At 45.3% G+C, this 25,010-nt stretch overlaps 1 protein-coding gene across 8 annotated transcripts in view; it reads left to right on the plus strand.

Annotated features, from left to right (window-relative positions):
- Positions 1-25,010, plus strand: part of HPGD (15-hydroxyprostaglandin dehydrogenase) — a 287,193-nt gene that overhangs the window by 104,075 nt on the left and 158,108 nt on the right. For 4 of the 8 annotated variants that reach the window (XM_033942717.1, XM_033942726.1, XM_033942707.1 and 1 more), the window contains exons 5-9: positions 8,399-8,429; positions 17,942-17,966; positions 19,288-19,399; positions 19,648-19,724; positions 24,621-24,784. In XM_033942717.1, the coding sequence (XP_033798608.1) occupies positions 8,399-8,429; positions 17,942-17,966; positions 19,288-19,399; positions 19,648-19,724; positions 24,621-24,784 (409 nt within the window). Of the gene's footprint in view, positions 1-8,398; positions 8,430-17,941; positions 17,967-19,287; positions 19,400-19,647; positions 19,725-24,620; positions 24,785-25,010 lie in introns of those variants that run through there. The other 4 variants (XM_033942758.1, XR_004539278.1, XM_033942744.1 and 1 more) reach the window with 4 other exon arrangements.

The following is a 25,010-nucleotide window of genomic DNA, read 5'->3' on the forward strand; positions in this document are numbered from 1 at the left end:
AGAGCCATGGTGAGGCCTCACTTGGAGTACTGTGTTCAGTTTTGGAGACCACACTACCGAAAGGACGTGCTGAGGATCGAGCCGGTTCAGCGAACGGCCACCAGGATGGTCTTGGGGCTCAAGGATCTCACATATGAAGAAAGATTAAAAAAATTGCAGCTGTACTCACTTGAGGAAAGAAGAGAACGGGGAGATATGATTGAAACATATAAGTACATCACGGGACGCATCGAGTCAGAAGATGATATCTTCTGGCTCATAGGACCCTCGACCACCAGAGGGCATCCGCTGAAGATCAGGGGAGGGAAGTTTCATGGCGACTCCAGGAAGTACTTCTTCACCGAAAGAGTAGTGGATCATTGGAACAGACTCCCACTCCAGGTAATAAAGGCCAGCAGCATGACGGATTTTAAGAGAAAATGGGATACTCGCGTGGGATCTTTAAGGGAGTAAATTAAGGGGAGGGGATACTTGAAATGGGCAGACTTGGTGGGCTATAGCCTTTTCTGCTGCTTTTTTCTATGTTTCTATGTTTCTACCTTGTCGAAGGCTTTTTGGAAGTCAAGGTAAATGATGTCTATGGATTCCCCTTTATCCATCTGGCTGTTTATTCCCTCAAAGAAGTTTAGCAAGTTTGTGAGGCACGACCTTCCCTTGCAGAAGCCGTGCTGGCTCACCTTCAGCTGTCCATTTTTTTCTATGTGCTCCCAGATGCTGTCCTTAACCAGTGCTTCCATCATCTTTTCCAGAACCAAGGTCAAGCTCACCAGCCTGTAGTTTCCTGGGTCACCCCTTGAACCCTTTTTAAAGATGGGCATGACATTCGCTGTTTTCCAGTCCTCCGGTACCTCACCAGTTTATAAGGATAGGTTACATATTTGGCGAAGTGGTTCAGCTATTTCGTTCCTTAGCTCTTTGAGTACCCTTGGGTGGATGCCGTCCGGACCCAGTGATTTGTCGCTCTTTAGTCTGTCTATCTGTCGGAGGACATCCTCTTGTCTTACCTCTAGTTGGACCACTTTTCATCCTGATCTCCACTTATGATCTCCACGGGATCTGGAATATTGGATGTGTCCTCTCTCGTGAAGACCGACGAGAAGAACTTATTTAACCTGTTAGCTATCTCTTTTCCCTCCTTTACCACTCCCTTCTTGTCTCCATCATCCAATGGTCCCACTTCTTCCCTGGCCGGTTGTTTCCCCTTGACGTACCTGAAGAATGATTTGAAGTTTGTTGCTTCCCTCGCCAGTCTCTCCTCATATTCTCTTTTTGCTTTCCTAACCACTCAGTGACATTCTCTTTGGTGTCTTTTGTGTTCCTTCTGGTTGTCCTTTGTTGGGTCCTTTTTCCATTTTCTGAACGACGCTTTCTTGTCACTTATTGCCTTTTTCACTGCAGTTGTTATCCACACTGGGTTTTTTGTTCGATTCTTTTTGCACCCTTTCCTGAACCTGGGGACGTACAGGTTCTGTGTGTCGTGCACCGTGCCTTTGAGTAGGGACCAGGCTTTTTCTACTGTCTCCATTTTCCCTGAGTTGCCGCTGAGTTTCTTTCTCACCATTTTCCTCATGGCATCGTAATTCCCTTTTCTGAAATTGAGTGCTGTCGTTGTGGTTCTTATCACCTTTGATGACCCACTTTCTAGCTGCATTGGATCATGTTGTGATCGCTGTTTCCTAGTGGTGCTAGTACCGCCACCTCCTTTGCGGGTCCCCCTAGCCCGTTGAGGATTAGGTCAAGAGTGGCATCTCCCCGTGTTGGTTCTGTGACCAGCTGTTCCATGAAACAGTCCCTCATAGCCTCCAGGAATTTGGTCTATCTCGTGCAGTTTGAGTGTCCAATACTCCAGTCTATCCTGGGGTAGTTGAAATCCCCCATTACCACCACATTTCCGCTTTTGCATACCTCCCTCAATTTAGCCTCCAGGTCCTGATCGATTTTTTTCAGTTGTCCAGGTGGGTGATAGTACAGTCCCAATTTGATGTCTGCTCCAGTTCCCCCTTGTAGCTTAACCCATAGTGATTCCAAGCCATCCTCCCTTATTGTTGTTTCCATCCTGGTTGAAGGAATGGAGTCCTTTATATATATCGCTATTCCTCCACCCTTCTTGTGTGTCCTGTCTCTCCTATAGAGTTTGTACCCTGGTATGACCACATCCCATTTGTTGTCATCAGTCCACCATGTTTCTGTGACTCCAATTATGTCCAGGTCCTTTTTACTGGCTATGACTTCCAGCTCTCCCATTTTGGCTCTTAGGCTCCTAGCATTAGTGTATAGGCAATTTAAGTCCCGGTTGCTTGCCTTCCTCGCTGGTTCTCCTCGTGGTTTGGCGCTCCTGACGACCCCCTCATGGGTTTCCAGCCCCCGAGCCTTGTTACTTTCATCCCCATCTTGCGGTGTGTCTGTGTCGTCCTCAGCCTGTTTCCCCATGTGGAGAATTGTGATCATTTCTGGTTTCCTTATCCCAAGAAAGATATAGTGGTGCTAGAAAATGCTCAAAGAAGAACGACCAAGATTGTAAAGGCGATGGAATTCCTCTCGTATGAGGAAAGACTAAAACGGTTAGGGCTCTTCAGCTTGGAAAAGAGATGGCTGAGGGGAGATATAATTGAAGTTTACAAAATCCTGAGTAGAGTAGAACAGTTACAAGTAGATCAATTTTTCACTCTGTCAAAAATTACAAAGACTAGGGGGCACTATGAAGTTACAGGGAAATACTTTTAAAACCAATAGGAGGAAATTTTTTTCACTCAGAGAATAGTTAAGCTCTGGAATAGAGAATGACACGGTGACAAAATTCATCACCGTTCCCGTCCCCGCGGATAACCGCGGTAAACCATCTTCATGTCATTCTTTAAGGAGAGAGGGAAGAATCAGAGTATGAATGGCCAGAACCACTGACCCTCAAGCTTTGCTTTGAAGAATGCTGGTGTAGAAGGACTGAGGCTGAAATAGACACTAAAAAATGACATGGGATTATTTCCCGCGGTTATCCGCGGGAATGGGAACGGTGATGAATTTTGTCACCGTGTCATTCTCTACTCTGGAACACATTGCCAGAGGATGTGTTAAGAGCGGATAACGTAGCTGGTTTTATTCCAGGATAAGCAGGCAGCATATTCTCAACATATGGGCGACGTCATCTACAGAGACCCGATGTGGACAGTCTCGCAAGCAGACATGCGTGAAAAACTTTAGAAAGTTTGCGACCGCCGCACCCGCATGCGCAAGTATCTTCCCGCTGACATAGGACGTGTCTCCTCAGTTCTAAGTTTTTCGCGGAGCCAAGAAGCCCTCATTTTAAAGCTCTGAGCGAGAGTTCTAAACTCGAGCCTTCTCTCACCCTGGCTCTAGTATTTTATTTACAGGGTTGCTGTGTTATTTGTGCGTTTGGGTTTTTTAAAAAAAAGTTTTGTTTGTTTTTCATTCGTGTCACGGCGGGGCCTAATCCATGGCCTCAGCCTGCAGGCTTCGATTTTGTCATGGCTGTGCTTTATTCCATGTTTGGCCAATCACAGGGTTCAAGAAATATAGCCGGTGTCAACGTGCGATCTCCATCACTGACCCACACAAGTGATGTGTACAGTGTTTAGGACCTGATCATTGTCCAGAGTTGTGCAACCGCAGTGCAACACTTCAAAATCGAGCCCTTAAATGTCATCGAGTCCAGATTGAAAAAATATTTGGGGGAATGGATTGGCCTTTACCTAAGGTCTTGACCCTGATTCCAGCCCCGACCTCGACTCTAGCAAAGTCTTCTACGGGGCAAAAACCTTTAACCTCAACCTCTTTTAAACCTTCCTCGATGGGGAAATCAGCTAAATCTTCTCCTGAGATGCCGTTATCCTCACTATCTCCCTCAGGTAAGATAGCTCAGCCAACTCCTCCGGACATGCCACCCTTAGAACCTGTGAGTCCAAGGCTACCCAGGAAACGTGTTTCAAAATCGAGGCAACTCTCAAGGCCATCTTCCTCGGAGACCATAGCCACACCAAATGTACCAGATTCAGTGGTTTCGATGCCAGCTTTGCAGAATATGTTGGAAACTATTCTGCATTAGGAGTTTGGTAACATGCTTGCCAAATTAACTCCTGCCTTGACTCTGCTTCCTGCAGTCAAGCCTGAGCACTCAGCAGTATTACAAGGAGTTGAGTCCTTGAGAGTGCCTCGAGCTCAATCTACACACTCTATGCAAGGAGTTGAGTCCTTGAGAGTGCCTTGAGCTCAATATCTGACTTCCAATCCTACCTCTTCACATAAGGTGTTACCCTTTTTGAACCCTCGACATTCATCTTCCAGGCTGGATCCAGCTCATAGAAACATAGAAACATAGAAGATGACGGCAGAAAAGGGCTACAGCCCATCAAGTCTGCCCACTCTGCTTACCCACCCCCTGTCTATGCCCTAATGACCCAATTTCCTTATCTTGACCCTCGTAGGGATCCCACATGGGTATCCCATTTATTCTTAAAGTCTGGCACGCTGTCTGCCTCGATCACCTGCACTGGAAGCTTGTTCCAATGATCAACCACTCTCTCTGTGAAGAAATACTTTCTGGTGTCGCCATGAAATTTTCCGCCCCTGAGTTTGAGCGGGTGCCCTCTTGTGGCCGAGGGTCCCTTGAGAAAGAAGATATCATCTTCCACTTCGACACGTCCCTTGAGGTACTTAAATGTTTCGATCATGTCTCCCCTCTCCCTACGTTCCTCAAGAGTGTAGAGCTGCAATTTGTTCAGTCTCTTTTCGTACGAGAGACCCTTGAGCCCCGAGATCATCCTGGTGGCCGTCCGTTGAACCGATTCAATTCTGCGCACATCTTTACTGTAATGTGGCCTCCAGAATTGCACACAGTACTCCAGATGAGGTCTCACCATGGCCCTGTACAACGGCATTATGACTTCAGGCTTTCGGCTGATGAAACTTCTATTGATACAACCCAATATCTGCCTTGCCTTAGATGAAGCCTTCTCCACTTGATTGGCAGTTTTCATGTCTGCACTGATGATTACTCCTAAATCTCGTTCTGCTGAAGTCCTAGTTAAAGTTTCTCCGTTCAAGAAGTACGTCCTGCATGGATTTCCGCTTCCGAGGTGCATGACCTTACATTTCTTAGCATTGAAGCCTAGCTGCCAGGTTGAGGACCAACTTTCCAATGTAAGCAGGTCCTGCGCCATATAATTCTGTAAACTGCATTCACTTACTATATTACATAGTTTGACGTCATCGGCGAATAGTGTTATTTTACCTTGAAGCCCTTGAGTCAGATCCCCTATGAATATATTGAAAAGGAGTGGACCCAGGACCGAGCCCTGTGGCACTCCACTGGTCACCTCCGATGTTTTAGAGAGGGTACCATTAACCACCACCCTCTGAAGTCTGCCACTCAGCCAATCATTGACCCATGCAGTTAGTGTCTCTCCTAACCCCATCGATTCCATCTTGCTTAGCAGCCTGCGGTGTGGGACACTGTCAAAAGCTTTACTGAAGTCCAGGTACATGACGTCCAAAGACTCTCCCAAGTCCAACTTTCTTGTTACCCAGTCAAAGAAGCTGATGAGATTGGATTGGCAGGACCTACCCTTGGTGAATCCATGCTGACTGGGATCCCGAAGATTCCCTTCATTCAAGATCGTGTCCAATTTGCTTTTAATTAGTGTTTCCATGAGTTTGCACACTATTGATGTGAGACTCACCGGTCTATAATTCGCAGCCTCTGCCCTGCAACCCTTTTTATGCAGAGGAACGACATTAGCTAATTTCCAGTCCAGGGGAACTTTCCCCTTACTTAGGGAGAGATTGAATAGCTCAGCCAACGGTTTCGCCAGGACATCGCTCAATTCTCTGAGCACTCTTGGGTGCAAATTGTCTGGTCCCATGGCTTTGTTCACCTTGAGTCTTGCCAGTTCACTGTAAACTTCACCTGGTGTGAACTCAAAATTCTGAAACGGGTCTTCTGTGCTTTGTGTTGCCTTCAACTGCGGACCGTGTCCCGGTGCCTCACAGGTGAAGACTGAGCAGAAGTATTCATTCAGTAGTTCGGCTTTATCGGAATCTGCTTCCACGTAACTTCCGTCCGGTCTTCTAAGGCGTACTATCCCGCCTGTGTTCTTTTTTCTGTCACTAATATACCTGAAGAAGGATTTGTCCCCCTTTTTAATGTTTTTTGCCAGAATTTCTTCCACTCGAAGTTTTGCCTCCCTAACTGCCATTTTGACCGCTGTAGACCTGGTCCTATATTCTACCTTTGCCTATCTTTTCTCCGTGCGCTTGTAGGAGAGAAACGCTTTTTTCTTCTCCTTAATGAGGTGCGAGATCTCCGCGGTGAACCATTGGGGTTTATTGTTTCTTTGGCGTTTATTTACTGATTTTATGAAGCGGCTAGTTGCTTCATGTATGGTTGATTTCAGTGTTAACCACTTAGCTTCTACATCATCGGTCTCCGCTTGGTCATGCAGCGTCTGATGGACGAAATCTCCCATGCGTGCGAAATCTGTGCCCCGGAAATTGAGTACCTTTGTACTCAATCAAGGGGAAGTGATTCGAGGCATAGTTCTCCACATCTGTTGAGGCATTCAGCGACACCTGGGTCTTCTTCTCGAGACAGGTCTCAGTTATCGAGGCATCAAGACTCTTAGAAACCACCAACTCCCTTGTCAAAGAGATCTGTCATAGAGCCTCATCTCTCTTGTCATTCGAGTTCTTCTCCTGCGAGGTTCTCTTAACAATCCATGACTGGGTCATCTTTCCCTATGGACTCAGATATCAATGCTCCAGAGAGGCTTCACCATCGTTCTCTGCAATGCCAGGTATCTCCCTTGTCGAAGAGATCTGTCATAGAGCCTCATCTCTCTTGTCATTCGAGTTCTTTTCCTGCGAGGTTCTCTTAACAATCCATGACTGGGTCATCTTTCCCTATGGACTCAGATATCAATGCTCCAGAGAGGCTTCACCATCGTTCTCTGCAATGCCAGGTATCTCGAGGGGTTCCCATTCACCTTCTCCCCAACGAGGTCATACCTCTTCAGATTCGGTATCCTTTACCAAGTTTCTCTGCCAAATGAGTAAAGATCTTAACATCACTTTGAATACTCTAAAGAGTATTTGGAAGAACTAGAAAAGCCTCATCCTCCTATGGAGTCTCTCGTAAATTACCCATGAATGCCATTCTTTCTCAAACTTTCAAACGAAATCTTGAGACACCATATTCTGTTCCTGCTGTGCTAGCAAAGTTAGAATCTCGATACAGGATGGTCCATTGTAAGAGATTTGAGAAGTCTCAATTATCCCATCAGTTTCTTCTCATTGAGTCTTCTTTGAAAAGAACCAATCCTGCTAAAGTTTATGCCACCGTTCCTCCTGGAAGAGAGGGCAGGACCATGGACAAATTTGGTCGTCATTTGTATCAAAATTCAATGATGACGAACCAAATTTTGAACTACAACTTTGTCTTCACATCAGATATCTTCCTCAACATAGACTTCCAGAGTTTCAACACATGCATCAAACTCTGGGTCACCTCTAAATTCCTCAATGCTCTCAAAGCTTTTCAGCATCTTCTTCACAATCAAGTAGTCCTCATTTGTACAGACAATCAAGTCGCCATGTACTATGTCAACAAGCAGGGAGAAACAGGATCTCCCCCTCTCTGCCAGGAAGCTCAAAAGGTTTGGAATTGGGCAATCCTTCAGAACACCTTTCTGAAAGCGGTCTACATTCAAGGAGAGAAAAACTGTCTGGCGGACAAATTGAGTCGTCTTCTGCAACCTCACGAATGGACACTCAATTCCTTGCCTCTCCATCACATTTTTTCTCAGTGGGGCACTCCTCAAATACATCTCTTTGTATTTCCCCACAACAACAAACTGCCTCAATTCTGCTCCAGGATATACTCTCCTCACTGCCTTAAGACAGATGCTTTTCTTGTGGAATGGACAAATCAGTTTCTATAAGCATTTCCTCTCATTCTCAAAACTTGTCAAACTCAAAAAAGAACATGCCACCATGATTCTGATAGCTCCTCGGTGGCCTGCGAGCCTCGAAGAATTGATGCAGCCATTCAGAAAGCGGGGAGGGCCCAGGCAGCAGCACAGAAATAACGCTCCTGCCAGCCCATACACCACTGGACCACCAGGCTTAAGGGGTATTTAAAAAGGTACTGTGGGGCGGAGGTTGTTTTAAAAGGAAGGAAGGAATGTTGGGTGTGTTTTAAAAGGAAGGGCCAGCGGGCAGTGTTGTGTTAAGTGTTCGCTAATGCTAACATTTTGATTTCTTCTGTACATGCAAATAAGATAAGACCGAACATGATGTGCATTGCCATTGTTTTGCTGTGGACTTTGTAGTATATTTCCAATGAATCTCTTCAGTTCCAAAATGTGATTCCACATTTTTGTTTTCAAAGCTCACACTTGTACTAGTGGCCTTTTTTCAAGGTAAGTTGTCAGTAGCAATGACATTAGTTAAAAACTGCATGCAGTATTTCTAATATTAAAAATCTGGAAATATATTTCATTATATAATCCGTAATTAAGGCATAATATTGTTAAATAATAATAGTTTTATTTATATCTCGTCGTATCTTTAAGTTCAAGACGGTTTACAACAAGAGAGGCTGCAGGAATGCAGCGAAGTTGAAATCAAGAGCATGAAGCAGGAGTAAACAAATAGGCGTGTAACATAATTATATATATCAGAAGGCAGGAGCATGCAAGTAGATGTAGAGGAAATCGTTTGAGGAAGTTTAAACGAATTTATCAAATACAGTGGAACCTTGGTTTACAAGCATAATTTTTCCAGAAGCATGCTCATAAGCCAAATTGCTCGTATATCAAAGCGAGTTTCCCCATAGGAAGTAAGGGAAACTCGCTTTGATTCGTTCCTCCTCCCCCCCACCTGAGGCTTCCGGCACTGCTCCATCACCCCCCGCCCGCAAACGCCCCCCCCAGTGAGAACCACATCGCAACCCCGTGCTGGAAGCGGCATCTACCAGCCCACCCACCCAAATAAGCACCTTACCCCATCTGCTGCATGCCGGTACCAATTAAGGAAAGATCCCGCCTCTTGCCTGGGCTGAGCCTTGAGCATTTGCGCATGCTCAAGGCCTTCTGGCTCCCTTTCTCTCCAAGATCTCGGTAAGGAGCTTGTTTGGGCGGGCAGGCGGATGCCGCTTCCAGCACGGTGGTGCGATGCAGTTCTTGTGGGTGGGGGGGGGGGGGCGTTCACGGGCGGAGGGTGCAATGCCGGTTCGAGCGGGGATGGGGGGGTGCTTGTTTAGCGGGACAGTGCTTGTTTTGCGAGTTAAGGTTTGTGGGAGTGTTTTGCTCAACTTGCAAAACACTCACACACCGGGTTGGTATGAGTTAAGGAGTAAGCAACTTAAAGTATTGTTCCACCTTCCTGCTTGGAAGGAAAGTGTCTTGTAGAGGAATCTTTGGAATTGGATTGGATTCAGAAAGGCGAATAATAGTGTTCTGCATGAGGCGGAATTTGTTTTGGAGAACAAAGTGTTTCAGAAGGTAGGTGGGCGCAGTACCGAATAGTGTTTTGAAGCATAGAGAACCAAATTTGAAAATTATTCTGGCTTCTACTGGTAGCCAGTGCAGTGTTTTGAAATATGGAGTGATGTGGTTGGATTTTTTTTCAGGTCAAAAGTCAGTCGTATGGCTGTGTTTTGGATTGTTCTCAATGTTTTGGTAGTTTTTTTGTAGGATCCTAGGTAAATGATGTTGCAGTAATCCAGTGAGTTTAGGATTAGTGAGTGTACTAACAGTCTAAACGATGCAAAATTGAAATATGGTTTTATTGTATGTAGTCTTGGTCTTTTGTCTTGCTTCATAAAAATATTTTTTATTTTAGAGTTTTTAGTGAGTAGTGGGTGAAGTGTGGGTAATTTATATTAAAGTTTTTGCTATGTGCAAAGCCTGTTTATAGAATTATGATTTTGCATATGCACATAAGATCTAAGCACCTGGAAAGAGTCCGCATACTTTTATGTGAAATCTGTGCAGGCTTCCCATGGTTAGTTTGCATGGAATAGAGATGGAAATGATATGTATATGGTGTGGGTTTTTTTAAACATGTACACAATTATTGCATGCATAAACACATTCACACCACTTTCAGAGCAGGTAAATTAGTGTGTTTGAATTTTCACATTATTGGAGCTGATTCTGGTATGCTGTTTTATAAAGGCACATATCTTTCTCATTTCCTTCCTAGGTCTTACAGATCCTTTATATCATATTTCCAGTTTTTCATCAAGAATTGCATTTCCTTTTCTCATTTCTTCCCACCTCTCTAAAGCCTCCCCCCCACCCTTCCCTCACACCCACGCATTTCAGATATCATTCCCTTCCCTAGCAACAGCAGCAGATGAATCCAGAGACCAATGGGATAGCACACATCTACCAGCAGGCAGAGATAGAGAAACTGATTAACAGGTGGTCCTATTGGCTGGCACTCCTCCTGTATCTCCAGTATTCTCTATCTCCCAGCAGGAAATGGTCGCTATTCAACTAGCTCCTGAATTCTGGCTGTGACTGGAACTTTATTTTCTCCTGTTGAGGTTTCTCTTCAGCGAGACTGCCATTCTGTTTCTCCTGTTGAGGTTTCTCTTCAGTGAGCTGGCAATGCTATTTCTCCTGTTGAGATTTTCTCTTCAGTGAGACAGGGATGTCCGGCTGAACGGTTCCGGCTTTAGGGGTTACACCTAGGCCCCCCCCCCAGGTCCCTGCCTCACCCTCCCTCCATTACTAGAGAGTCTGACTGGGTCTCAATTTTTTCTTCTTTCCCTTCTCTGTTTAAAAAAAAAAAAAGAAACCACAGTTGCTACATTCTGCCCTGTTATTGCTGCACTACTAGCTCTAACTGGCTTCAACCGGCCCTAACAACAAGCTTGTGAGTATGTCTGGTTTTTACTGTTATTTGAACTTCAGGTTCTGTTTGGGAGTCTTAGTACTGTGAGTTCGGTCATCGTACATTTAAGGAATGGATATTTTATTGAGGCTAAGTTTTATGACTAGAAATCTGTTGAGGGAGCTGGGACTTTCCCGCTCTTTGCATGCACGCGCTTGGTTTCCTTGTTGGTTACAGCGCGGCAGTAGCGGTGCAATTTCATGCTCGCACTTGTTCTCCTTGTTGGGTTTCAGTGCAGCAGTAGTAGTCCTGTTTATTCTGAGGCTCTCTTTCGTCAGTGTTTTTCATGGCCATGTGCAGCTGATTGTACAGGTGCCGGTTTATAGCAGCGCGCGTGAGATGGGACATGTTTTTTTGGCGCTGTGGGCAGCACTGCACCATTCTTCTGGTTATTCCCCAAGTCTGATTTTCTTTCTATGCAGGCCGCGGCAGGGTAAATTTTGCTGGGCTTGAATCCGACTATGTTTCTAGGAGCGTTGATGCAGCGGCCACGTGTCAGCGAGAATCAGGCGTGCGCTTGGGTCTCCGGCGATGGCAGGAGAGCTGCAGCATTACAGTAGTTTATTTACAGCTGACTTTGGTCAGGGTATGCCGCGGCTTCTCTCCTTTCCGGATCAGACAAGTTGTTCATGTTTCACCAGCTTTGGGACAAGCTTAGGCAGATTTATATGTCTATGGCTGTGTTCCTGCTGTATTCCCTTGAAGGAAGCTGCTAGTTTAATCGGAATATGGGGTTAGCACTCAAGGGGATTACCAGAGAGACTCTGACCTGTGCTAGGTCACCCAGTCTCAGTTTGTCTCCGGACTGGGTCGACATACGGCACCTCAGTGAGATCAGCAGTAAGATAGTGCCCTGTATTTCACACGGGTATCTCATTGTCTCTCTTGGGGTCCCTGCAGATTGAGCCTTTGTCTGTTGGTAACTGTCCTTCTTATTTAGGCCTCTGTGCTGCGCTGCATGTGTCTAGTAGTGGCATAGGATATTTATGCCTAAAGGTAGTACTAACAGTTTCCAAGTTCGGGCTGTCTCTATGGGCATAATGACACTTCGCATCTTCCTGCGGCCAGAACTCTCTTTCTCTAGTTCTGAGGGGGCCTGGACTTCAGATTTCCATTCTTATCACGCTGGTTTCTCCTGTCGCCATTTTCTCATGGCACATGCTACACGGACCCCCCGACCAGACGGAAGGGCTGTGCAGCTCCTTCTAACCAGGAGCCAGTTACCTATTCTATCAAACCTGAGGAGGAGCGCGCGCTATGTAGCTGTTATCCTCATCCCTGAAGCTCTCATTAGTGAGTGAGCTTTGTCTGATGCCTGTTAGGATGCTGTTGTTTTACACGAGGCGGTAGATGCAGCATCTTGATTGCGTCTAGTACGTATTCACTTTAAAGGACATACGTATTTCACTCACGTTGCATGGAGTTCGTACTGTTTTCAAGGTTCCAGTATACTCCTCTTTACATTGCGAAACTTGATTTTTCCTAGGAGAATTTCTTTCTTACAGATCCTACAGTTCTATTCCTGCCGTTCCCTGACCTTCTGCACTTCATTCTGAGGGGATCTTGACTTCTTCCAATGACTCTTCAGGCTTTCTCATGAGATAGAAGACGCTATAATGTCAGGTCAGGGGGCTGTGAACATTTTTCAGGATGCTTGCAACTTTGCATCCTCCTCAGGTTTCCAGTTCATTCTTGGAGTCTCTATGTTTTGTGTTTCCCTTTTAAGTGTTACTAGTCCTCAGGGCAGTTCTTGTAGTTCTTTGGGAACTAAGGGACGTTGTTCCACTTACTGCATGGTGCCCAAAACGGGGGAATTGGGCAGGCTGGATCCCATTCTGCTGAATTAGTTTCTCAGGGTTACACATTTCTGCAGAAAAACTGGGAGAATATTTACATTTTTACTATGGACTCCGAATCGGCACTAGGTTTGCTTGCCTCTCTTGGAGCAGCGTTTTTGGTTTTGGCACATGCCATTTCGCCTACCCAAGGCTTCACGAACATTTTAGAAAATGTGGGCAGTGGTACCGTTTTGGCGCTACCAGACGATTTACCTTATTTCTTCTTGACTGACTGCTTGATTTGGACGTCTTCCAGTCGGGCCATTTGACTGACACGAAAAGGGTGGTTTCTTTTCCTCAGTTCTTTGGATGTGAATCTTCAAATTTGCACAGCGCTCTTTTCTCCTGTACTATTTATAGGTATATCGGGGAGATGTTTTTATTCATATAGGAGAGAAATGTGTTTCTTCCCAGAGACTAGAGCGATGAGTCACAGTCTCAGGTTTGTATTCTTCTTCGGTCACCATGACCAAGAGTATGGGATTCTGTACAGGTTCTAGGATCCATGTTGCTGACTCCACTGGGAACTTTGGCTTGCTTTCCCATTATAACGCTACAGCAGTTGCTTTTGTTCCGGTGGTTCCCAGTATCTCAGGGCTCCAGTTATTTGGTAGGCTCCTCGTGCATCGCTCTGTATGATTTGGTGGCTCAGCGAGATTTCTCTTTTCAAAGGCATGCCTCGGTCTTTGCTAGACTAGCTCATGGTCACCAAACATCCCGGGCTGTCAGGTTGGGAGGCTTGGTGCCTTCCATCCTCAGCTCCAGGAGTCTGGTCTTAAGAGGTGACTCAGTACTTGTTCATTCTTCTACTCTGGAGCATGGTCGGGCTACCGTTTCTGGAGCTTCAGACCATTCTTCCAGAATGACGCTGAAGGTCTTTTCAGTCAGTATTATGATGGGGGTATTTCTCTACAGCCTGGGCAGTAGGTGATGTACTCAGTTGGCAGGTTAAGTTGTGGTTCTACTTCAATGGGTGGACCCTCATCTTCCTCTTCTGTTGGCAGATCATTTTATGGGTCAGGAAAAGAGTTGGACAGACTTTCTCTCCGCAAAATCTAAGCATGGCCCATTTATTATATATTACAGTGTACAGTGCCATGTACGCTCTAGAAAGTGTAAATGTTAGTAATAGTGAAATCTTCTACATCCTGGATATTGAGAATTTTGGCTCAGGCGTTCCAACTCTTTTTATTGAAGTGAGATCTCCTGGAACTAGATCTCATGGCCTCGTCTCAAAATTCTAAGCTTCCTAGCTTCTTCGGCGGGCACAGGGAGTGGGAGTCAGGGGGGTAGCAGCGTGGCTTCTTTCTCGCCTCTGGTTTCTCTTTTTTTAGTGTTGGCTGATGATGGCTTGGATTTGCCATCTCAAGCACAGTATTTGTAGAATCTCTGGATTGGCTGCACCATCCTTGCTATGCGGATTTGATGAGTTTTTCGACAGTCAGACTGTTGAGTTTCCTGGTATCTCAGGATTTGCTCAACTAGGATCCGATCAACATGGATATTCAAGTTTCAAGTTTATTAAATTTTTACTATACCGACTATCAACAAGTATCTAGCCGGTTTACAAGTTAAAATAAGATAAAAAATAAAATTAATACAATATATAAAATAATTGAAAAGAAAAAGAAAAGGGGATTGTGAACATTTAGACTTTAACTGGACATACTGGAAAGTGATGGCAGGGAAAAGAAATGGAAGGGAAAAAAATACATAGTTCAATAAAAAAAAAATAAAATTGAAGAGGGAAGGATGAAACATAAGGAATGGGATCGCTTCCTAAAAGCGGTTGAGGTATTGAAGAATAAATTATATTTGGGAGCAGGAAAACGCATCTTGGAATAAGAAAGTTTTTAATTTAGCCTTAAATTTATCAATTGATGTCTCGTGACGAATGTGGGATGGCAATGAGTTCCACAGGGTAGGTGCAACTACAGAAAAGTTAGTCTTTCTCGTATAGAAGAAATCTTTGATTGTGGGGACAGATAGCAGGTTTTAATCGGCTGATCTAAGGGTCCGTGATGAGCAGTAGGGGATTAGAAGTTTATCTAGAAAAGAAGGTTGGCGAGAGAATCTGATTTTGAAGACTTGCATAATTGTTTTATATGTTGTTTTATATTCATACTACTTTGGTATTGTGACCTAGCTTTTGAAAAGTCATGGCTGACGTGTAAGGGTTATGCGAAGCAGGTTGTTTCTTCTCTTGTCCAAGCGATGCAGACATCTTCACCGGTGGCTTCTGCTTCCTTTTGGAGGTTTTTCCTTTCTTGGGTACTTCTCCACATTTGCACCCTTACAGAGTTCTTTTTTGACAGCAGTGTATTGCCGAGGGCTTAGCGTTCAATTCCCTTCAGCTTCAAGTGCCATTCTTAGCTTGTTACAAGGGCTAGGTATATTGCTCTTCACTTCCTTCTCAGCTTCATGTAGTTCAGTTCTTAAACGGAGTACGGTATATTCGTATACCTCTTAGAAAGCCCGGTCCGGAGTACAGTCTTAATTTATAATCCTCTACCACACCATGTAAAGTACATGAATCACTGTTATGTAATTCTCTCGGTAATCATTGTTACGTAATTCTCTCGGTAATGTTCAGATCTCTTCTAATTTGTAATCCGCCTAGAACCGCAAGGCACAGGCGGAATAGAAATCACTTATGTAATGTAATGTAATGTAATGTACTTCTTCGCAGTTTACCGAAGGCTTCATTTCATCCTTGTCTTTTGATACTCTCAAGGGCTGTGCCATTGAACACGGGGTTTCTTGTGGCCATGGCTTCAGCTCGGTGGTTTTCTGAGTTGCAGGCTTTGTTTGGCAGGGATTACTATTTCTGATTTACAAAATCTGGGGTGTCAGTTCGGACGGTCCACAATTTCTTTCTAAGGAGGTGGCATCCTTTCTTTTATGTCACTCTCACTTTTCCTTCATCCTGGGAGGAGAAATGGGGAGACGTGCTTTTATTCACTGCATTTTTTGAAAGCGTGTAGCGTTCTCAGCGAGCTAGGATTCTAATGACTTTGAGTTGTTTAGATCACCTTTTTGTTTTCTTCACGAGACACCTCAAACATATGGCGGCATCCAAAGCCTCCATCGCTTGATGGGTCCAGGAGGACATTCTTTACGCTTGCTTGATGGCAGAGAAGCAGTTGGCGAAAGAACTTCATGACCATTCCGCCGGAGCGATGGCTACTTCTTGGACTCAGTCCAGAGGTTTCTTCCTTGGAGGAGTTTTGTCTCACAGCTACTTGATCTTCCGAGAGTGCTTTCTCTCAGTATTACTGGTTGGATGTGGGGGCGCATGCGGTAGATGCGTTTAGTGCTTTGGTTGTTGCGGAGGCGGCATTTGCTTCCCACCCAGATTGAGGATTGCTTTGCTACATTCCATTGGTCTCTGGATTCATCTGATGCTGTTGCTAGGGAAGGAAAAATTATGTTCTTACCTGTTAATTTTCTTTCCCTTAGATGCAGCAGATGAATCCAGAGCCCCACCCTTTCTGGATATTGTCTGTCGGTTTTTTCTTTTCCAACTTTCGAAGTTTGTTATTATTGAGGGTTGAAGTCTGTATTATTGCCTTTTGAGATTTGTTATGGGAAAGAAGTTTTTTACCTGCTATGCCTATTGATGGTTATGGATGCTTGGGCAAGGAGCTATACTGGAGATACAGGAGGAGTGCCAGCCAATAGGGACCACCTGTTAATCAGTTTCTCTATCTCCACCTGCTGGTAGATGTGTGCTATCCCATTGGTCTCTGGATTCATCTGCTGCGTCTAAGGGAAAGAAAATTAACAGGTAAGAACATAATTTTTCCTTATTCATTTCTTCTCTTTTCACATACTTATTCATTCTTTGCCCCTCCCTTCGCTTTCCCTTTTGCACTCATTCTCTCCAGACACCTCTTTTCTCCTTTGCACTCATTCCCTTCTTCATTCCAGAAATTATTACCTCTTCTAACTTTCTCTCTCTTTATGGTGTTCAAATGTCTCTACTCTTCCTGATACTTTCCCTCCTTTTAAATCCGCTCTTTCTGAAGATATTACATGATAGTGGAGTTTGAGAATGCCCTTAAGTTTCTGAGGACAGTTCTCTGTATTACTGAGGCTTTTTTTTTTCTCTAGTTTCATTAATGTGATAAGTGGTGTGAGTGGATGACTCTGTATTAGGATATTGAATATACAGTCAAACCTCGGTTTGCGAGTGTTTTGCAAGACGAGCAAAACATTCTCGCAAACCGAGTATTGATTCGATTTGCGAGTCCCCCTGCCCGCAAATGCTGCCGACCCCCTTGCAAACACCCCCATCACCTCGGTGCGAACTGGCATGCCCCGCCCAAACTGAAAGCTTAGCCCCCAATGTGGCACCGGCATGCAGAACCAACCCACAGGAGGTGCTGCTGCTGGTGCCCGAAGATCGTGCCTCTCCTCCAGCTGGGCCTTGAGCATCTGCACATGCTCAAGGCCTTCTGGCTCTCGTTCTCTCTGAGAATCTCGGAGAGAGGCGGAAGGCAGAAGGCCTTGAGCAAGCGCAGATGCTCAAGGCCCAGTCGGAGGAGAGGCACGATCTTCGGGCACCGGCACCTCCTGTGGATTAGTGTTGCGTGCCGATGCCACATTTGGGGGTAAGCTTTCAGTTTGGGCAGGCGTGGGATGCCGGGGAGGGCAGCGTTTGCGGGGGGGAGAGGCATGCCGGTTCACAGGGGGGGAGATGTGGAAGAGCGCCAGCGGCCTCAGGGGGTGGGGTGGTCTTTTCGGGATGGGGTGGGGGTGGAGCAGCGCCGGTGGCCGTGGGGGGGGATGAGAGGTGGAACGAATCAATCGAGTTTCCCTTACTTTCTATGGGTAAACTTGCTTTGATATATGAGTAAATTGGTTTACGAGCATGCTTCTGGAATGAATTATGCTCATAAACCAAGGTTCCACTGTATGTTGATATATACTGTATGAGTGCCTATAAGTATAAATAGTGGTTCCCAAAGGCGGTTTGGTTAGAGTGATATATACTGTATATCCAGGTTCTATAGTTTAGTGTGTAATTTACAGATACTCCCAGGCACATAAAAGTTTTTATTTTATTTTTTTTTTTTTTTTGCTTGTTTCAGCCTGTCCTGAAAAAGAAGGATTAAGGGGGGAAGTTATCAGTATGGGCTGCCTTCAAGACATGTTATATTATCACTAACTTGTGCTATTTTTTTTCACAGGTCTCATTTTATACAAAGGAACTTGGTAATAATTGGGATTAACATTAAAATAACACATTTTAACAGAAGCCCACATTAATAACTTCCCCCTAACGGAGATAGCCTCCTTAATCTCCAATTTTTTATTATCCCCTCCAAATTCAAACAAAAGTAAGACTGTGTCCTCTATATTTAATTAGTAGCATTCATATATAAAGGTTTGCAAAATGACTGATGATACTTTTACATGTACATGTTTGTAAAATAGATGCTCCTATTGCATGTGCTTCTACATATATAATAGAAAAAGGCTTTACATCAGCAGTTCCTTTTTTTAAATATATCACCAGAACTGAGAGCATCTCATCCTGGAGTGCTCAAATTAACCGTTCCCCTTAACTGTATCCATGACATCCTGTTTGTCTTGTCTGTTTAGATTGTAAGCTCTTTCGAGCAGGGACTATTTTCTTACTCTTTGTGACTGTGTAGCACTGCGTGCGTCTGGTAGCGCTATAGAAATAATTAATAGTAGTAGTAGTGTATATGCTCTATGTAAAATGGGGCTCAATATGTCTCAGCTGAAATGTTAGTTGCTGCCCAGCTTCTATCTGTGAGAAAACAGAAGCCTTGGCATAATTTAAAATTTGTTCTTTGCTTAGGGAGAAAGGATGTGAAACAGTAAATCTAAAATGTGGCCAATATTCAAAACTATTTAACCAGCCAGGAATGGGTCATGGCTGGATAAGTAGTGTTTCAGCACCTAACCTCAGTTATTCAGTTGGAAAGAAGGCTGCCATCTGCTGAATATTTGCAGTTAGTGGCTAGCTGATTTGGTGTGAATATTCAGTACCAAACTGGCTATGTTTTAGTGGTTAAAATAGGCTGCATAAATAGGAGGCTTATCTTTAACAGCTAAGCTCCTAAGTGGAAACAGTCTGTCACTGAATATCCGGATTGAATATAAGCGGCAGGAGGTCAAAGCACTGCCGGCTGAATATTGGGCCCTGAATACATGAATTCCTCATCCAAGGTGAGCAGAAATAATGCTACCAGAAAATAAATTTTCTCCTCTGGCTAACATACTTAACTAATGTGTACACTTCTCCCTCCATATCTGCGGTTTCCGTATCTGCGGATTTGCTTATTTGAGATTTTTTTGATGCTAACTCCGCCCCCCCAAATTACATCATGATTAGTTCCTTTTCTTAATCAGAGAGTAAATAAAGAAAAAACAGTGCCTTTTGGAGGGCTCATCTGCCTCCAAGCGCATCTCTTCTGCCAGCCTCTCTCACCTCTCACAGCACAGAACCGAAGAAGACAGCGCAGGAAACGCAAGCGCTTTGAAAACTGACGCGTCTTTCTTGCAGGCCCCTGCCCCGCCCCCTCTCATTGCGACACAGAGTGGAAGCAGAGCCTGCACGAAGCTCAGCCAGCCCAACCAGCAAGATCGAGAGAGAGAGAGAGCTGCTCACGTACCAGGTACCTTCAGTTGCACAGTCTCTAGTTATTTGCAGTTTCAATAGCTAAAACGCTGGCTGTTACAAAAAACCGCGAATAACATTTAAAAAGTTATTTGCAGCTTTTCCGTAATCGCGCCTATGGTCCGCCCGTATCCCTCGCGCATACGGAGGGAGAAGTGTAATGGTAAAATTACAGATAGGATTCTTATGACAATCTAGCTAAACATTTATTCCAATATAATTACTGTTTGTCTTCTAATTTTAAAGGACTTATGCCAGCTGCACACCAGCCTGTATACACTGCCACAAAGAGTGGTATTATTGGGTTTACACGAGCTATAGCTGTGAGTACACTTAAGAATTTCACATTTTTGAGTTATTTTTCCATAGAGCTTCTCAGTAGCATATTTTGGTGGAGGCACCAGTTCTCCTTCCCACTTCTCCCCCAGCTGCACAACTGCCATCACTCCCCCCCCACGACCATACCTCTAGCCCTTCATTAGCACAAGCAACAACTCCAAACTGCTGCATGCACCAGCGTTGGCTCTCTCCGTCATCAATGCCGGGTCCCGTGCCTAGGAAGTGGCAGCAAGTTGGTGATGCTGCTCGCACCAGGGAAATTAAAGAGGTACGGGGAAGGGAAGGTGTGTGCGGCAGGGGTGGGGGGTGGGGAAGGAGCAGCAGGCTGGAGAAGAGGGGAGGGGCGCCAATGTCCCAGGTGCCTCTCACCCTCACTACTAAGTTGCAGTAAGCACTAGCATGTGCTCACCCTGCATTGAAGCATCCCACAGTAATTTTACAATCTACGCATGCAAACTGAACTAAAAAAAAATTTAATTTTTTTTTTCCAGATGCGGTATGTCTGGGGGTGGAGAGTGGGTGTTTCTGAGCTAATCAGTTAGTGCATTTACATTACTGCATATTAACTGATTACCACAGGATTAGTGCCTAACCCTTACATATGTTTTTTACCTGGAAGGCAATGCATTTTCTTTACAACTTCCTCCTTCCCCAGAGGAGATAAACAAGTGCATGTATACAGTGGTGTAGTGAGGGTAGGAGGTGCCTGGAGCTGAGGTCCACACCCCCCCCATCCTCCCCACCGCTTGTGCCCTTCCCAAACCCCCTATACCATGAGAACCCTGTGTAAATACATTGCTAGGAAATCATTAGTATTTAAATGAGCTCTCCTAGCCATGTTCAAAAAGGGACACCCCCTCCCCTCATTTCCAGTAGCTAATTACTGGCAGCTCTGGAGCTGCTGGCAACTGCTGTGCACGTGTTGTGCACACATAGCACAGGCACAACAGCATTAAAAACAAAAACGCAGTCCTACTGGCAGAGGGGCCCAAAACCGGAACCCCATGACACCCCCCCACAACACCAAGCTCCCCTCCCTATCTCCCAGACTACTACTACTACCTCAAAACAAAATGGCAGCCCTTCCCCCTCCCCAGTGGAAGGGCCTTAGGCACCTGAGCCAATTGGGGCTTTAAACCCTTCCCAGGGCATCCAGGATGCATGAAGATGGGGAAAGGCCACCAGTTTGAAGAGGTGGCCTTTTAAGGCAAGAGGGAGTGGGCATCCCTCCTGCCTGATTTTCAACAAAACATAAGGGCGGGGAGGAGTGGTGTCACAGGTGGAGGGTCCTTGAGCTGTGGGGGGGTCTGACCCGACCCCCCCCCCCACAGCTCACAAGACCACCAGTATTTTGTTTTGCATTGGTGGGAGGGGTCAGGGAGATCAGAGGGTGGGGTGGGGCTTGGTGTCTGGGGGGTGGTGGGGCTGGTTTTGAGCTCAAGAGACTTCTTTATATTTTTAATGGGTACAGCTGTGTGAGCACTTGGGAGTGACTATTCCTGTTGATCTTTCTGCTTTGTACACGTCTAATGTGACTCCTTTATTGCACTCTATGGCTGTTAAACTACGACTGTGGCAGGACTACCCTCTTTCTCTTTTAGGGCGGGTGGCTCTTCTTAATATGATCATACTTCCCGCTTGGCTTTACATCTTTCAGGTGCTCCCCCTTTATTTGCTCGGTCGAGATGAAACTAATTATATCTGTCTAATTCGGCGATTTCTATGGCGAGCTCTTCGAGCTCGTCTACCATATTCTCAAGTAGCGCGACCGCAGTATACAGGGGGTTTAGGTTTACTTAATCTTCGACATCTTACGATTGGCTGCGGTATGCGCCACATTAATGATTATTTTCGGGGCACATCTGTTTTTTCTAATACCTCACTAGAATTAGGGTGCTTTCAACAGGAGCACTTTAGTGCCTATTTTCACTCTGTACCTTCCACTTATTCTGGGGATGTGCGGTTTCGGGTGTTGGACTCCCTTTGAGAAAGGTGTGGAAATGGGTCTGTAAATTCCATGGTATTAGTGCAAGTGAGTCCCCCCTTTTGCCATTGTGTGGCAATCGTAATTTTTCCCCAGGTATGGGAGGCTCCAGGTTCCAACAATGGGCGGCAAGGGGGTTAACTTTTTTATTTCATCTGGTGCAGGATGATGGCTCAATGAAGTCTTTTCAAACCTTGTGTCAGTCGCATGGCTTAACTGCTGTGGACAGATTTGCTTATATGCAGATCACTCATTATGTAGCCACTCTGAGCAGGAACTACTTGCAATCTGCGCAACAGGAGTTACTGTCTACGGCTTACACACTGGGCTCTCAGATGCCAGTTCCACTTAAATTTCACCCTAGATACCTGAAGGAGGAAACCCCCTTGCCGGACTATGTTCATCTCCAGACCATGTGGGCTCAGGATTTAAATATAGTGCTTCCGGAAGATACACTGTCTCGTGCAGTAGCCCGACTGCCAGCTCTGAGAAAATATGTATACTTTTGGAAATGCAATTTAAGTTATTATTTAGAATTTATATATCACCTTATAGAGCTCATTGTGCTAAATTTCGATTATCGCCAGTGTGTGATAAATGTGGTCATCAGAATGCTACACTGGGTCACATGTTAAGGTCCTGCCCGGAAGTGCAAATCTTCTGGCTGCAAATATTTTCTTTTATAGAGACTCTTTGGTCTGTGAATGTGCGACCATTGCCTCTTCTCTTGTTTGGCGTTTCTCCTTCTTATCATCCGAGACCACCGGGACTGAAAGCTTTTCTTAGGTGGTCCATTTTATGTGCTCTAAAATGTATATTCCTCCAGTGGCTGGCCGTTGAGGCTCCCAACGTTTTCCTGTGGCGTTCTCAGATGATTCTACTGCTGACTTGGGAGCGTCAAGATGTGCCTGACCTTTCTACTGTGCGGGATGAGCGTTTCATAGCTATTTGGGAACGCTTTTGGAATACCATGACTCCTGCAGCTCGAAGTCATGTTCTGAACTGTTGACTGTGTCTATTGTTGTTTACTTGGGTGGATGCCTGCTTCGGGGACTCCGGACTGGGGGTTTTGGGGGGTTGAGGGAGGGGGGCATTGGTTTATTCAAAATGTTCTATTTGGAGCACTGCTTGTATGGCTGACTTTTGGTACCTGTTTTTCTTGTCTGTTCCAATAAAAATTAATTTATCAAAAAAATAAAAAATCCCCAAACAGCCCCTGCCTGCTGGTTGAGCTGATCGAGGCAGGGGAATCACTGATCAGCTGAGCTGGCAGGACTTCCCCCTAAGCTCCTGCAGCTTTGGGGAGTTTTGCTGGCTCAGATGATGGATTCCTCTGCCCTAGTCAACTGTACCGGCAGGCAGGGAGAACAGGAGCTACTTTTTTTTTTTTTTTTTTTTGTTTGTTTTCTTGACAAGCCAGGTAGGAGGAGGAGGAGGAAGCACCAGGCACAGTTCCTCCTCCCTTTTATCCACAATTCTCTGCACCAATAGCATGCATATAATTTGCATGCTGTTGTGCCGCGTATCACTAATAAAAGAAAAATCGCTCCCACCACGGAATTTTTTTACCGTGGTGTCAGAGCTTTGTGCATCTGGCCCTAAGTAAATATGAGGGAGGAAAGGGGAAGGCACAATGCGGAGGGGTGGAGGGGTAGAGAAGAGGAGAGGTGCTAGTGCCCCCACCAAGGCAGCACCCAGGTCAGACCACCCCCACCTCACCCCCCTTACTACGCCATTACATGCACATACTATTAGATAGAGAAAAAAGGATGGAAACAGATTGAAAGTGAAGGTATGCACATGGTTTTCCAATTGTAGTGGATTCTTTCCAGATGTACTATTCCTTGCTCCCATATACAGTGGTACCTCGGTTTATGAGTGCACCGGTTTGCGAGTGTTTTGCAAGACGAGCAAAACATTCGCATAATCGACGCGTCGGAAACCGAGCTTGCCTCGATTTGCAAGCGGCGCTCCCCCGTGATCCGGCATCCCCCCCGCTTGTGTCGCTCCCCCCCTCTCGCCACGATCTGGCATCCCTCAGCACCCACCCTAACACACTGCTTACCCCGATCTGGCACCAGCACCAGCGCACAGGACGTGCTGGTGCCAGAAGATCTGTGTCTTCTTGTTTGCTGAGCCTTGAGCATCTGTGCATGCTCAAGACCTTCGAGTTCATGCGCTCTCCGAGAATCTCGGAGAGAGTGTGAACTCGAAAGCCTTGAGCATGCGCAGATGCTCAAGGCCCAGCAAACAAGAAGACGCAGATCATCGGGCACCGGCACATCCTGTGCGTTGGTGCCGGTGCCAGATGGGGGTAAGCAGTGTGTTAGGGTGGGTGCTGGGGGATGCCAGATCGCAGCGGGGGGGTGTGACACGAGTGGGGGATGGCGGATCACGGGGGGGATGGCGGATCACGCGGGGGGGGGGGGGCCTTCGTGAGCTGTGGGGAGCAATGCCGGTTCTCGGGGGGGTAAAGCAGCGCTGCTGGCCTCGGGGGGGGGGGGGGGGGGGGGGGTGGGAACATATCAAGCGAGTTTCCCTTAGTTTCTATGGGGAAACTCGCTTTGATATACAAGTATTTTGGTTTACGAGTATGCTTCTGCAACAAATTATTCTCGTAAACCAAGGTACCACTGTACGTTTGTATATGTTTGAGCACTAACTAGATTTTCATAAGTAAAATTCATGAGTACAAAGCAAATATCATGTTAAGTAAACTAATCAAAAGATGTTTAACCAGGGGAAAAAAACTTCAAAGCATGTGATGTTAAATTTATATGATTACCGATAGACTTTCATAGCTGTTTGTGTTAATTCATTCTGTTTTCATATTTGTCTCTTTCTACATGCTTTATAAATATTAAAACTTAATTTGCATGTTTTAATCTGGTTTTAGGCAGCTTCAGAAGTTGGACAGTATGGTGTGCGGATAAACACCATTGCTCCAGGTTTTGTTAATACGGCACTTCTTCAATCGATAGAACATGAAGAAAATATGGGAGAATATTATAAATACGAGGCTAACATTAAAGAGATGATGAATCATTATGGTATACTAGAGTAAGTAAAAAAGCAGTAAATATGATCTCATGAGTTCACTTTTCAAGATATCTAAATGAGTAGATCTATAACTTGGCATATCAAGTTAGGTAACATAATAGATGATGGCAGATAAAGACCTGACTGCTCCATCCAGTCTGCCCAACCTTACCCTCTCTTTAAATTACTGATTTTAATTTTAAAATTTCCTTCTTAGGTATTGACCAGTACTGTGCTTAGGTTCCAT

The sequence above is a fragment of the Geotrypetes seraphini genome, chromosome 1, assembly GCF_902459505.1.
Source record: "Geotrypetes seraphini chromosome 1, aGeoSer1.1, whole genome shotgun sequence".
In the NCBI taxonomy this organism is placed as follows: domain Eukaryota; kingdom Metazoa; phylum Chordata; class Amphibia; order Gymnophiona; family Dermophiidae; genus Geotrypetes; species Geotrypetes seraphini.